General features: G+C 41.7%; 1 protein-coding gene across 3 annotated transcripts in view; it reads left to right on the top strand.

Moving 5' to 3' along the window:
* SLF2 (SMC5-SMC6 complex localization factor 2) overlaps nucleotides 1–12770 on the top strand; it is a 55150-nt gene that overhangs the window by 22293 nt on the left and 20087 nt on the right. For all 3 annotated transcript variants that reach the window (XM_033185366.1, XM_033185372.1, XM_033185363.1), the window contains exons 10-13: nucleotides 3332–3407; nucleotides 4519–4660; nucleotides 9950–10052; nucleotides 11837–12013. In XM_033185366.1, coding sequence (XP_033041257.1) covers nucleotides 3332–3407; nucleotides 4519–4660; nucleotides 9950–10052; nucleotides 11837–12013 — 498 coding nt within the window. The remainder of the gene's footprint in view (nucleotides 1–3331; nucleotides 3408–4518; nucleotides 4661–9949; nucleotides 10053–11836; nucleotides 12014–12770) is intronic.

The following is a 12770-nucleotide window of genomic DNA, read 5'->3' as shown; positions in this document are numbered from 1 at the left end:
TTTTTTTTGAGATGGAGTCTCACTCTGTTGTCCAGGCTGGGCTGGAGTGCAGTGGTGCAATCTCGCCTCACTGCAACCTCTGCCTCCCGAGTTTATGCCATTCTCCTGTCTCAGCCTCCCAGGTAGCTGGGACTACAAGCGCCTGCCACCACGGCCCGGTTAATTTTTTTTTTTTAATATTTTTAGTAGAGACGGTGTTTCACCATGTTAGTCAGGATGGTCTCCATCTCCTGACCTCATGATCTGCCCGCCTCAGGCTCCCAGAGTGCTGGGATTACAGACGTGAGCCACTGCACCTGGCTGCACTTTAAATTTAAATGTATTACAATCTATGGCTTCTAAGCAAATGAAAAAGATAACAATAGAAATACAGTATGTGTTCCTCTACAAATCCACTATAAAATTACCTTGTTAAATGATTTTTAAAATTTTTAAACTTGAGATTTTTGTTCCCAAAAAATTGTCTTGTAAAGTGTCAGGCCGGGCGTGGTGACTCAACGTCTGTAATCCCAGCACTTTGGAAGGTGAAGGCAGGTGGATGCCGAGGTCAGGAGTTTGAGACCACCCTGGCCAATATAGTGAAACCCAGTCTCTACTGAAAATACAAAAAATTATCCAGGCATGGTGGTGGGTGCCTGTAATCCCAGCTACTTGGGAGACTGAGGCAGGAGAATCACTTGAACCTAGGAGGCGGAGATTGCAGTGAGCCAAGATTGCGCCACTGCACTCCAGCCTGGGTGACAGTGCGAGACTCCATCTCAAAAAAAAAAAAAGGTTATATCAGAGGTTAGGCTCAAGCCTGTAATCCCAGCACTTTGGGAGGCTGAGATGGGTGGATCACTTCAGGCCAGAAGTTCAAGACCAGCCTGATTAACATGGAGAAACCCCGTCTCTACTGAAAATACAAAAATTAGCTAGCCTGGCCGGGCGCGGTGGCTCAAGCCTGTAATCCCAGCACTTTGGGAGGCCGAGACGGGCGGATCACGAGGTCAGGAGATCGAGACCATCCTGACTAACACGGTGAAACCCCATCTCCACTAAAAAATACAAAAAAACTAGCTGGGTGCGGTGGCGGGCTCCTGTAGTCCCAGCTACTCGGGAGGCTGAGGCAGGAGAATGGCGTGAACCCAGGAGGCGGAGCTTGCAGTGAGCCGAGATCCGGCCACTGCACTCCAGTCTGGGCGACAGAGCGAGACTCCGTCTCAAAAAAAAAATTAGGTAGCCTAATGGTGGCACAGGCCTGTAGACCCAACTACTTAGGAGGAGGAGGCACGAGAATCATCTGAACCTGGGAAGCACAGGTTGCAGTCAGCCGAGGTTGCACCACTGCACTTCAGCCTGGGCGACAGAGTGAGACTCCGTCTCAAAAAAAAACAGAGATATATTATTTGTCTCTAAATTCCTGTATGTAAAAAGGCATTACAGGCCGGGCGCGGTGGCTCAAGCCTGTAATCCCAGCACTTTGGGAGGCCGAGACGGGCGGATCACGAGGTCAGGAGATCGAGACCATCCTGGCTAACACGGTGAAACCCCGTCTCTACAAAAAAATTACAAAAAACTAGCCGGGCGAGGTGGTGGGCGCCTGTAGTCCCAGCTACTCGGGAGGCTGAGGCGGGAGAATGGCGTAAACCTGGGAGGCGGAGCTTGCAGTGAGCTGAGATCCGGCCACTGCACTCCAGCCTGGGCGACAGAGTGAGACTCCGTCTCAAAAAAAAAAAAAAAAAAAAAAAGGCATTACAGGCATGCTATTTGCATCTAAATTCGTGTACGTAAAAAGCCTAACTGGGTGAAAGTATAAAATAATAACTTCGCATAAATATTACCAATTAGTTGTTTTGGATTTTTTGGGCCTTTTTTTTTTTTTTTTTTGAGACAGGGTCTTGCTCTGCCACGCAGGCTGGAGTGCAGTGGTGTGAATCACTGCTCACTGCAGCCTCAGCCTCCTGAGTTCAAGTGATCCTTCCACCTCAGCCCCTCAAGTAGCTGGGACTATAGGCATGCACCACCACACCCAGCTAATTTAAAAAAATTTTTTGTAGAGGTGGGGTCTTGCCATGTTGCTCAGACCAGTCTTGAACTCCTGGGCTCAAATAATCCTCCCACTGCAGCCTTCCAACGTGCTGAGATTGCAGGTGTGAGACACTGCAGCTGGCCCTAGTTTAAAAGTTTTAACCAAATTGCACTCACATGAGGCATAAGACTACTTTCTTCCTTTCTAGTACTCCTATGAATGCAGGGTATTATCAATATTCTTGATCATTGCCAATTTAGAAGTCAATCAGTGACATCTTTTTTTTTGTTGTTGAGACGGAGTCTTGCTCAGTCGCCCAGGCTGGAGTGCAGTGGCGCCATCTCACTGCAAGCTCCACCTCCTGGGTTCACTCCATTCTCCTGCCTCAGCCTCCCGAGTAGCTGGGACTACAGGTGCCCGCCACCACCCGGCTAATTTTTTTTGTATTTTTAGTAGAGACGGGGTTTCACCATGTTAGCTAGGATGGTCTCGATCTCCTGACCTCGTGACCCACCCACCTTGGCCTCCCAAAGTGCTGGGATTACAGACGTGAGCCACCGGGCCTGGCCAATCAGTGATATCTTACTGTTTTTATTACATCTCTTTGAGCTAGTGATATTGAGCATCTTTGAAAAACTATGTTGGTATATTATTTTGTATATTCGTATCTTCTTAATTTGTGGTTTGATTTTTGCCTGCAGCCTTTTCCTTTGTGGTCTTTTGGTTTCACGTCATGCTGTTTACTAAAAAGACATTTTTTGATAGTTTCAAATGTTTTATTTATCTAATTATAAATGAAAGTTGTAAAAATCAAAAACAGCATGTTAGAATGTAAAGAGCTCTGACTTTAGAATTAAATTCCACCTTCTCCACATATCATTTATATCAGTTGGGCAGAATATTTAATCTCTCTGAAACCTATTTGCTCATATGTGTAATGAGTACCACTTCACAAGGCTATCATTAGTATTAAATGCACATAAAATGCCTTTATTTTATTTTTTATTTTTGTGATACGATCGTGGCTCACTGCAACCTCCACCTCCTGGTCTCAACCAATCCTCCACTACAGGTGTGCGCCACCACACCTGGCTAATTTTTGTATTTTTTGTAGAGATAGGGTTTCGCCATCTTGCACAGGCTGGTCTCAAACTCCTAAGCTCAAGGTATCCGCCCGCCTTAGCCTCACAAAGTGCTGGGATTACAGGCATGAACAGCTGCGCCTGGCCCACATAAAACAACTTTATATGTGCCTAGCAAATAATGAATGTTTGTGTTTTCTTTCTTCTTAATACCCTGTCATTTCTCTGCTTTTGACAGATGATGTCAGTTCATACAGACTGTATTGTGTCAGTGCAGATTTTAAGTACATTGATGGAAATAACTATTAGAAATGGTAAGTATATCAACTTACTGCAATTTACAGTGTGTATTATTGGTTGCTATTTACACGGTATCTTTCATATTGCTAAATGTTAGTATATTTGGAAATATACAATACAAAATTATTTTTCTAATCAAAAGTCATTTTTTTGTTTTTTTGAGACAGAATCTTGCTGTTGCCCAGGCTAACGTGCAGTGACGCAATCTCAGCACTGCAACTTCCACCTTCCTGGTTCAAGCAATTCTCATGCCTCAGCCTCCTGAGTAGCTGGGACCACAGGCACATACCACTACACCCGGCTAATTGTTTTGTATTTTAGTAGAGACGGGGTTTCACCATGCTGCCCAGGCTGGTCTCAAACTCCTGAGCTCAGGCAATCTACCCGCCTCAGACTCCCAAAGTGCTAGGATTACAGGCATGAGCCACCTCACCCGACCTCAAAAGTCTTTAATAATGAAATGGAACTTCAGTTAAACAATGAGTATCTGAATTTTCCTACTTGCATTGAGAAAAGAGTATAAGATCTTGCAAGTGGAAACCCTCACCTACTATTTACCAAATCATGGCTTACTTTGCTTGAGAAGTGGAAATGGTTCCAAACTTACTTAGCCAACTAAGTTTAATTGGCTTATTGGTAAGCAGCAATATTATACTGATAATACAGTAAGGCATATTGAAAGCATCCACTGCAAAGGTGTAACATTTGCTTTCTCATCTTTGAGAGCCCTTAAAAATAAAAGAAGCATGGTGGTTTACCTGTTTCATCTGTGTTGGGGATTGGGACTATAAAGGTAATGAAGATGATAAAAAATCTTCCTGTGTTATTGATAGTTGGGATTTTACCAGTGGTATTTCCAGCCATTTTAAAACGTGTTACTTCCTTCTGAGTTACACCCTTTTATCCATCACTCTCAGATATTTTCTTTATGTCATTTTCTTCATTTTATTTGGGAATCTATAATTCCTATGCTCAACCTATAACTATATTGTTAGCATAAAATTCGCAGCTGTCATTTGTATAAAACCATTGTAATTATTTATGTTTCACATGCAGACTGTCACCTTGCAAATGTGGGTTTATAGACCACAGATTTAGAATGAAATGTTTTCTTCTGTTAATTAGATACCTTCAGTGACTCACCAGTTTGGCCCTGGATCCCATCATTGTCTGATATAGCAGCTGTGTTTTTCAATATGGGGATTGATTTTAGATCTTTGTTTCCCCTGGAGAATCTTCAGCCAGACTTTAATGAAGACTATCTAGTGTAAGTTTTCTCATCATAATTAACTCCAAAAATACCATTTCATACAACTTACCTATAATTATAGCTAAAGTTTAATATTTATTTCTGATTTTTAAAAAGGTCTCTCAAAGTTGAGATCAATCTTGAATTAGATACATTCTTAACATCTGTCTTAATCTAAAAGCCATCATCATGTTTAGCAGGCAAACAATAGGAATATTCTCATAAAAGTTTTGTTTTCTTTTTACAAGACTTTCCGTTGTTATTTAACATTGTTTTGGTGGAAGTATTGGCCAGAGTAATTAGACAAGAGACAAAAAACAAGAGATACAAAAATTGGAAAGGAGTTGCTGAAAGATTATTTGTAGATGTGAGTTAATCTAGACATAGAAGCCTAAGACTTGGGTGAAAAACTATGACAAATAGCTAAGAAAATTTGGTGTGGGTGTCTGGGTATAAAAATAATAAACAGAAATGAATAACCTTCAAATATGTGAAGTGTAACTAGTTAAAAGATACACTGGGCTGGGTGTGGTGGCTTATACCTGTAATGCCAACACTTGGGGAGGCCAAGGCGGGAGAATCACTTGACGCTGGGAATTGGAAGTTGCAGCGAGCTGTGATCACACACAGTACTACAGCCTGGGTGACAGATTGAGACCTTGTCTTTAAAAAAAAAAAAAAAAAAAGGATGGGGGCCAGGCACAGTGGCTCATGCCTGTAAGCCCAACACTTTGGGAGCCCAAGGCAGACAGATCACTTGAGGTCAGGAGTTTGAGAACAGCCTTACCAACATGATGAAACCGGGTCTTTACTAAAAATACAAAAAAGTTAGCTGGGTGTAGTGGCACGCACCTTTAGTCCCAGCTACTTGGGAGGCTGAGGCAGGAGAATCGCTTGAACCTGGGTGGCGGAGGCTGCAGTGAGCCAAGATCACACCACTTTACTCCACCCTGGGCGACAGAGTGAGACTCCATCTTAAAAAAAAAAAAAAGGAAACTGGTTACAGACAAAGTATTAATTTCAAGTCAATAAGAAAAAGATCAATACCTATTAGAAAAATGGGCAGAGGAAATGAATAGACTGATCACAGAAAAAGGAATAAAAATGGAAAGGTAAAGGAAGTAAAAGAGGAAAAAGTTGAATATATTCACTTAAACATTATGAAAATTCTGTTTCCACTCCGTATAGGATCCCTGGTTACTCAGATGTAATCTGTATCTGAAAATATATTGGATAGCAACATTTCAGCTAGAGACTATGTTTCATCACTTTAAATAGGAAAAATAATGTTTATCCAGCCCATCCAAAAATCCCAACTATTTCCCCTAAATATTACAAGAATGTTCTTAAACACTTACATTTTAAAAGTTACCACATATTTCTGCATAATATAAACATTTAACATACTGCTACTTTATTATTTAACATTTAATGAACTCAGTAGTGTGTGGTAATTTTGTAGGTTGTGTACAACAATTTGAATTTTTCTTACTGTAGTGAGCATGTACAGTAGTGGAAATAAACGGTGGTGGCTATAGTCACCACCACTGTTATTGTATAGTGGTGAGTAAAGGTGGGCACAAACTTAACACAAGTGATCTGGTGAAGGAATGAGTGCTGTGTAACAAAATGCCTGTTTAAACAACATGAGCATGAGTCTGGAAATTGTGTGTATGTGTGTGTGTGTGTGTTTGTTTGAGACAGGGTCTTGCTTTGTTGTGCAGGCTGGAGTGCAGTGACACAATTTCAGCTCACAGCAACCTCTGCCTCCCAGGCTCAAGTGATCTTCCCACCTCAGCCTCCCGAGTAGTTGAGACCACAGGTACTCACCACCACGCCCAGCTAATATTTTTTTATTTTTTGTGGAGACGGGGTTTTGCCATGTTGCCCAGGCTGGTCTGGAACTCCTGAGCTAAGACGATCCCCTGGCCTCAGCTTCCCAAACTGCTGGGATTACAGGCATGAGCCACTGCCTGGCTTGAACTTGTTAAGATACTACCCCACTCACTGTTCTCTTTCTTTTCTTTCTTTTCTTTTCTTCCCTTCCTTCCCCTCCGTCCCTCCCTTGCCTCCCTTCCTTCCCTTCCTTCCTTCCTTCCCTCCCTTCTCTCCTTTCCCCTTCCCTCCCTTCCCTCACTTCCCTCGTTTCCCCCCCTTCTTCCCCCCCTTCTCCTTCCCCTTCCCCTTCCCCTTCCCCTTCCCTCCTTCCACAAGATGAGGTCTTGGTCTGTCACTGAGGCTGGAGTGCAGTGACACGGTTATGGGTCATTGCACCCTCGAACTCCTGAGCTCAAGTGGCCCTCCTACCTCAGCTTCCTGAGTACCCTGGCACTACAGACACACACCACCATGCCTGGCCAATGTTTTTAAATTTTTTTATAGAGAATGGATCTGGCTATGTTGCCTAGGCTGGTCTCAAAATCTTGGGCTCAAGCAATCCTAACACCTTGACCTCCCAAAGTGCTGGGATTATAGGCATGAGCCACTGCACCTGGCCATCACTGTTCTTTTTTTAACCAGGACTCACAGCTTACCCATTTTTGCCGGTGTGTATATGCATATTTATCATGGCAAGTTATCTATACAAATAGTAGATGTAGAGTGAAAATGTTTGCAGATCGTCAGAGTAAATATTTAGGTAGAGAAAATTCAGATATTAAAGGATACTAGTACAGTTCTTTTCTTGACCATTATTCTGCTAGGTACATAGACTTAAAATTTAAGTCTAAATACATTCTAACCTTCAATTCTGTATCCCTTCAATTATCACATCCCTACGTTCCTTTTCCTCCACCTATGTCGTATCTATTCGTCCCTTTTCATTTCCTGTGTCAATCTAATTCAGATTCTCTTTTCCTGCCTAGCCTGGCAAAAAATCTTTCCTCCAGGGCCTTTCTCACTCTCTACTATTCTCAAACCTTTATACCCTATATTTAAGACTTTACGATTTTACCCTGACCTGTTTTCTGTTTTGTTGTCAGCTTTCTAATCAAATTGGTCTGCCTGCTGTCCCTCCACATCATAATGGCTAGCCCTTATATAGTGTTTGCTGTGTGCCAGACTCTGTTCTAAGGGCTTCATTCACATAGTACCTCACTTAGTAGTTACTACAAATACTAGTAAGGTTTTCATTTCCATTTTACAAGTAAGGTAGGCACGGAGAGGTTAAGTAACTTGCCCAAGGTTATACAACTAGAAGGGCGCAAAGAAGTACTAAGCAGTTATTTTAAAAAATAAGTTCTTCACATGTAGCTGTGGAAATATCTCCAAGATACATTGCTGAGTGAGAAAAGGAAGGTACAAAGGTATATAATATACTACCATTTGTATTAAAGGTGAAGGGGGAGTGATAAAGGGTAAAAAAAAAAAAGAGGTAGGAGGGCTTCTACATTCACAACACTTCTGACATCAAATGTATAGGTTTTCTACACATTGTCATTTCTCCAGTTCCCTGTAGACACCAACTAGATGTCCTACAGTTTAATGCAATTCTAGTTCTAATTACCCAGAGTTAGCACAGAGCCCACAGGTTAAGGACTGAATCCCACAAGACTGCCACCACTTCATATGGAATCACAAGTCTGGACTTCCCGTTCTTCTAAACAACTAGCTGTAAATCGGGAGTTCCTACAGTCCTCCTCCCCTTTATGTTCAGTAATATGCTAGAATGGCTCACAGAACTCAGGAAAGCAGTTTACTTACTATTATTGGTTTGCTGTAAAAGGTACAACTCAAGAACAGCCAAATGGAAGAGATACACTGCGCAAGGTATGGGGATGGGAGTGCATGGAACTTCCCTGGCCTGTCCAGGTACTCCAGGTACTCCACCTTCCCATCATTTTTTTTTTTTCTTTCTTTCTTTCTTAATAGAGAAGACAGAGTTTTGCCTTTATTTTTTTTATTTTTTTTATTTTTTAAGACAAAGTCTTGCTCTGTCGCCCAGGCTGGAGTGCAGTGGCGCGATCTCAGCTCACTGCACCCTCCACCTCCCAGGTTCAAGTGATTCTCCTGCCTCAGCCTCCCAAGTAGCGGGGATTACAGGCGCCCGTCACCATGCCCGCCTAATTTTTCTATTTTTAGCAGAGATGGGGTTTCACCATGTTGGCCCAGGCTGGTCTCGAACTCCTGACCTCAGGTGATCTGCCTGCCTCAGCCTCCCAAAGTGCTGGGATTCAGGTGTGAGCCACGGCACCCTACCCACCCTCTCATCATCTTGATGCATTAGCCAATCCAGAAGCTCTCTGAACTTTAGGGTATTTTTGGAGGGCCAATTACACAGGGATGGTTGATTAAAGCATTAGCCATTGATGATTAACTTAATCTTTAACCCCTCTGGGTGAGAGTGAAAGTTTCAGCCTTCTAGTCACATGGTTGATAACTCTGGCAACCAGCCCCTATCCTCCAGGAGTCACTTTATTAGCATAAATTTAGATATGGTTGAAAAGGGCTTATTATAAATAACAAAAGAGGCTCCTCCTACCTCATCAGACATTCCAGAGGTTTTAGGAGCTCTGTGCCAGGGATTGGGGACAAAGATCAAATGTATTTCTTCTTATACCACAGTGGGACATATATTCGTATTTGTTTGTTTATACATAAAATGCCAATGGAAGGAAGGACTAAAACTCATAGTAATTATTTTAGGGAAGAAACGAGTAGTTATAAAGAACGGAGCTAGGAGGGCAGTTTATCCCAGAATACTGTACCTTAATATATTTTGATTTTTTTAAACCATGTAAGAGTATTATTTTTTCAAAAAATTTAAAATGTTATCTTTTGAAAGCGAAGTTCGTGCATCTCCTCTTTCATGAATCTTCACTGATAACCTCTGATAACTAGAAGTAGAGTGCATTGAATTGTTTCTGTATATTGCTATAGCAGTTTCTTTAGGCCATTTATGAGTCTTTTAACTATTATGAATTCTTTTTAGTCAGAGCCATCTTCTACATAGCTCTCTAACACCAAGAGCAATGAGGATAGTACCATATAAAAAGTAGTTTGTTCAAGAGAAAACTGATGCATAATGATAGAAATGATATTAGTGTTTGCCTTGAGTCAGGGATAGCAGATTGACTTGGATTTGGCATAAAGAGACTTTTGAGAGGAATGGAAATGTTCTACTTCTTGATTTGGATGGTGGTTACATTAGTATATATGATTATCAAAACTTAACATGGGTACATTCCTTTTAGTGTATGTAAATTATACCTCGATAAAACATAGTTTTTAAAAAGTAGCCCAATATTTCTTAAAGTGAGTAATATATTTTGTGCCTAACTCCACATTGCTTTACTCACTTCTCAATAGTTCTGAAACACAGACAACATCAAGGGGAAAAGAAAGTGAAGATTCATCTTATAAGCCAATTTTTTCAACACTTCCTGAAACCAACATTTTAAATGTGGTTAAGGTAGGAAAAAACTTTTGTGTGTCTTTGGCTCAGAGCTAGAACCATTTAGTCTGTGGTTAATGGTTTTTTGAAAAAAAAATCTCGGCTGGGCACGGTGGCTCACGCCTGTAATCCCAGCACTTTGGGAGGCCAAGGCAGGCAGATCACGAAGTCAGGAAATCGAGACCATCCTGGCTAACACAGTGAAAATCCGTCTCTACTAAAAATACAGGCCGGGCGCGGTGGCTCACGCCTGTAATCCCAACACTTTGGGAGGCCAAGGCAGGCAGATCACAAGGTCAGGAGATCGAGACCATCCTGGCTAACATGGTGAAACTCTGTCTCTACTAAAAATACAAAAAAAAAAAAAAAAATTAGCTGGGTGTGGTGGCGGGCACCTGTGGTCCCAGCTGCTCGGGAGGCTGAGGCAGGAGAATGGTGTGAATCTGGGAGGTAGAGCTTGCAGTGAGCTGAGATCGCGCCACTGCACTCCAGCCTGGGCAACAGAGTGAGACTGTGTCTCAAAAAAAAAAAAAACAGCCAGGTATAGTGATGGGGTCCTGAAGTCCCAGCTGCTTGGGAGGCTGAGGTAGGAAAATGGCGTGGACCCAGGAGGCGGAGCTTGCAGTGAGCCAGGATCGTGCCATTGCACTCCAGCCTGAGCAACAGAACAAGACTCTGTCTCAAAAAAAAAAAAACTAGTTTCTTACCAGGTGATTTCCAGTCTCTGAAATTTCTTAGCAATAGTCTTTGTATTAAAGATTGTTTTTGCTGTTTTTGTGTTGTTTTAATATTAGTGATGAACAGGAACTTTAGGTCAGTTACATCATTAGTTTTGAAACCAATAGTTTTTTATAAGTAGGATGTATGAAGAAAGAAGTCGCCAGGCGCGGTGGCTCATGCCTGTAATCTCAGCACTTTGGGAGGCCGAGACGGGCGGATCACGAGGTCAGGAGATGGAGACCATCCTGACTAACACGGTGAAACTCTGTCTCTACTAAAAATACAAAATTAGCCGGGCGCGGTGGCGGGCGCCTGTAGTCCCAGCTACACGGGAGGCTGAGGCAGGAGAATGGCCTGAACCCGGGAGGCGGAGCTTGCAGTGAGTGGAGATCGCGCCACCGCACTCCAGCCTGGGCGACAGAGCGAGACTCCGTCTCAAAAAAAAAAAGAAAGAAGTCTTACAATATAATTTAGTGATCAAGCATTAATGGCAGAGGCCGGGCACGGTGGCTCATGCCTGTAATCCCAGCACTTTGGGAGGCCAAGGCGGGTGGATCAGCTGAGGTCAGGAGTTCGAGACCAGCTTGGCCAACATGGTGAAACCCCGTCTCTACTAAAATTCGCAAAAAAAAAAAAAAATTAGCCGGGCGTGGTGGCAGGTCCTGTTATCCCAGCTACTGGGGAGGCTGAGGCGGGAGAATCACTTGAACCTGGGAAGTGGAAGTTGCAGTGAGCTGAGATCACACCACTGCACTGCAGCCTGGGCAACAGAGTGAGACTCCGTCTCAAAAAAAAGAAGGTCAAAAATAGTTAATGACAGTGTGAAACATTTTTAGTTGCTGAATTGAATCAGTGATACTGAACCATTAAGAAAATCTCAAAAATGGAAAATGGAGAAGAAAATGCCACTTAATTCAACTATTAACGTGGAGTAGTTCTTGCCTTCTTTTCTCTAGACATCTGATATTTGTTTTCTTTATAGTTCTTTTTTGCATCTTTTGTCAAAAAGAGTTTATAATTAAAACCCTAAAAATAAAATATACCTCCTAAAATATTTTTGTCTGTGCATTTATGTTAAACAGTTTCTAGGCTTGTGTACATCTATACATCCAGAAGGTTACCAGGATCGTGAAATAATGTTGCTGATATTAATGTTATTTAAAATGAGTTTGGAAAAACAGCTGAAACAAATTCCTCTAGTAGACTTTCAAAGCCTCCTGATAAACCTGATGAAAAACATCAGAGATTGGAACACAAAGGTAATGTTACTTAAAACTTCATTATTCATTTTTTATATAGCATTACAATTTGACTCATAGTGCATATGGAATTAATACTGTTTCTCAACTCAGTTAAGATCTTTGGCAGATTAAAAATGAACTGAGGAAGGGACTGTTTGCTGGAGCTGTATTATTTAAATTCATGATAATTGAATTTTTTCTAAAACTTCAGCTCTTTATCCAACAAAAATGTGTTTACTGAGGATTTCCTGTGGACTCAGCATTAATGTAGGTGCTAGAGATTGAGCTGTGAAAGAGACAAAGCCTTTACCTTCATGGGGCTTTTGTCCTAGTCAAAGGGTTAGATAAGCAAGTAAATGTTGATTATATTATCATGTCAGGTAGTAGTTAAGCACTACAAATTAAAATAAAGCAGGACATGAGTACAGCAAGACTGAATGCTATGCTATTTCATATAAGGCAGTCAGGGAAAGGCCTTTCCAAAATAACCTTGGAGCAGAGACCTAAATGAAATGACGGAGTGAGTCATACCTACAACCAGAATTTGAGTTGAACTTCTGCAACCATATGGAGGATGAACATGTATGATTTTTGTTAGGACTTTTTAAAAATTATATTTTTCAGTCTTTTTTAGTGGAAAAATTAAAATAGGCAGAAGTAAGGCAAAGAGTATATAATAAATTCCTAAGTATCACTTTGCTTCAATAATTGAGACATAATCTTGTCTAATGTAAAACTGACCCTATATTTCCTTTCCCTGCTCATCAGATTATTT

Source organism: Trachypithecus francoisi, unplaced genomic scaffold, assembly GCF_009764315.1.
Source record: "Trachypithecus francoisi isolate TF-2019V2 unplaced genomic scaffold, Tfra_2.0 Contig01579, whole genome shotgun sequence".
NCBI classification, from domain to species: domain Eukaryota; kingdom Metazoa; phylum Chordata; class Mammalia; order Primates; family Cercopithecidae; genus Trachypithecus; species Trachypithecus francoisi.
This window is presented reverse-complemented; position numbering and strand designations above follow the sequence as displayed.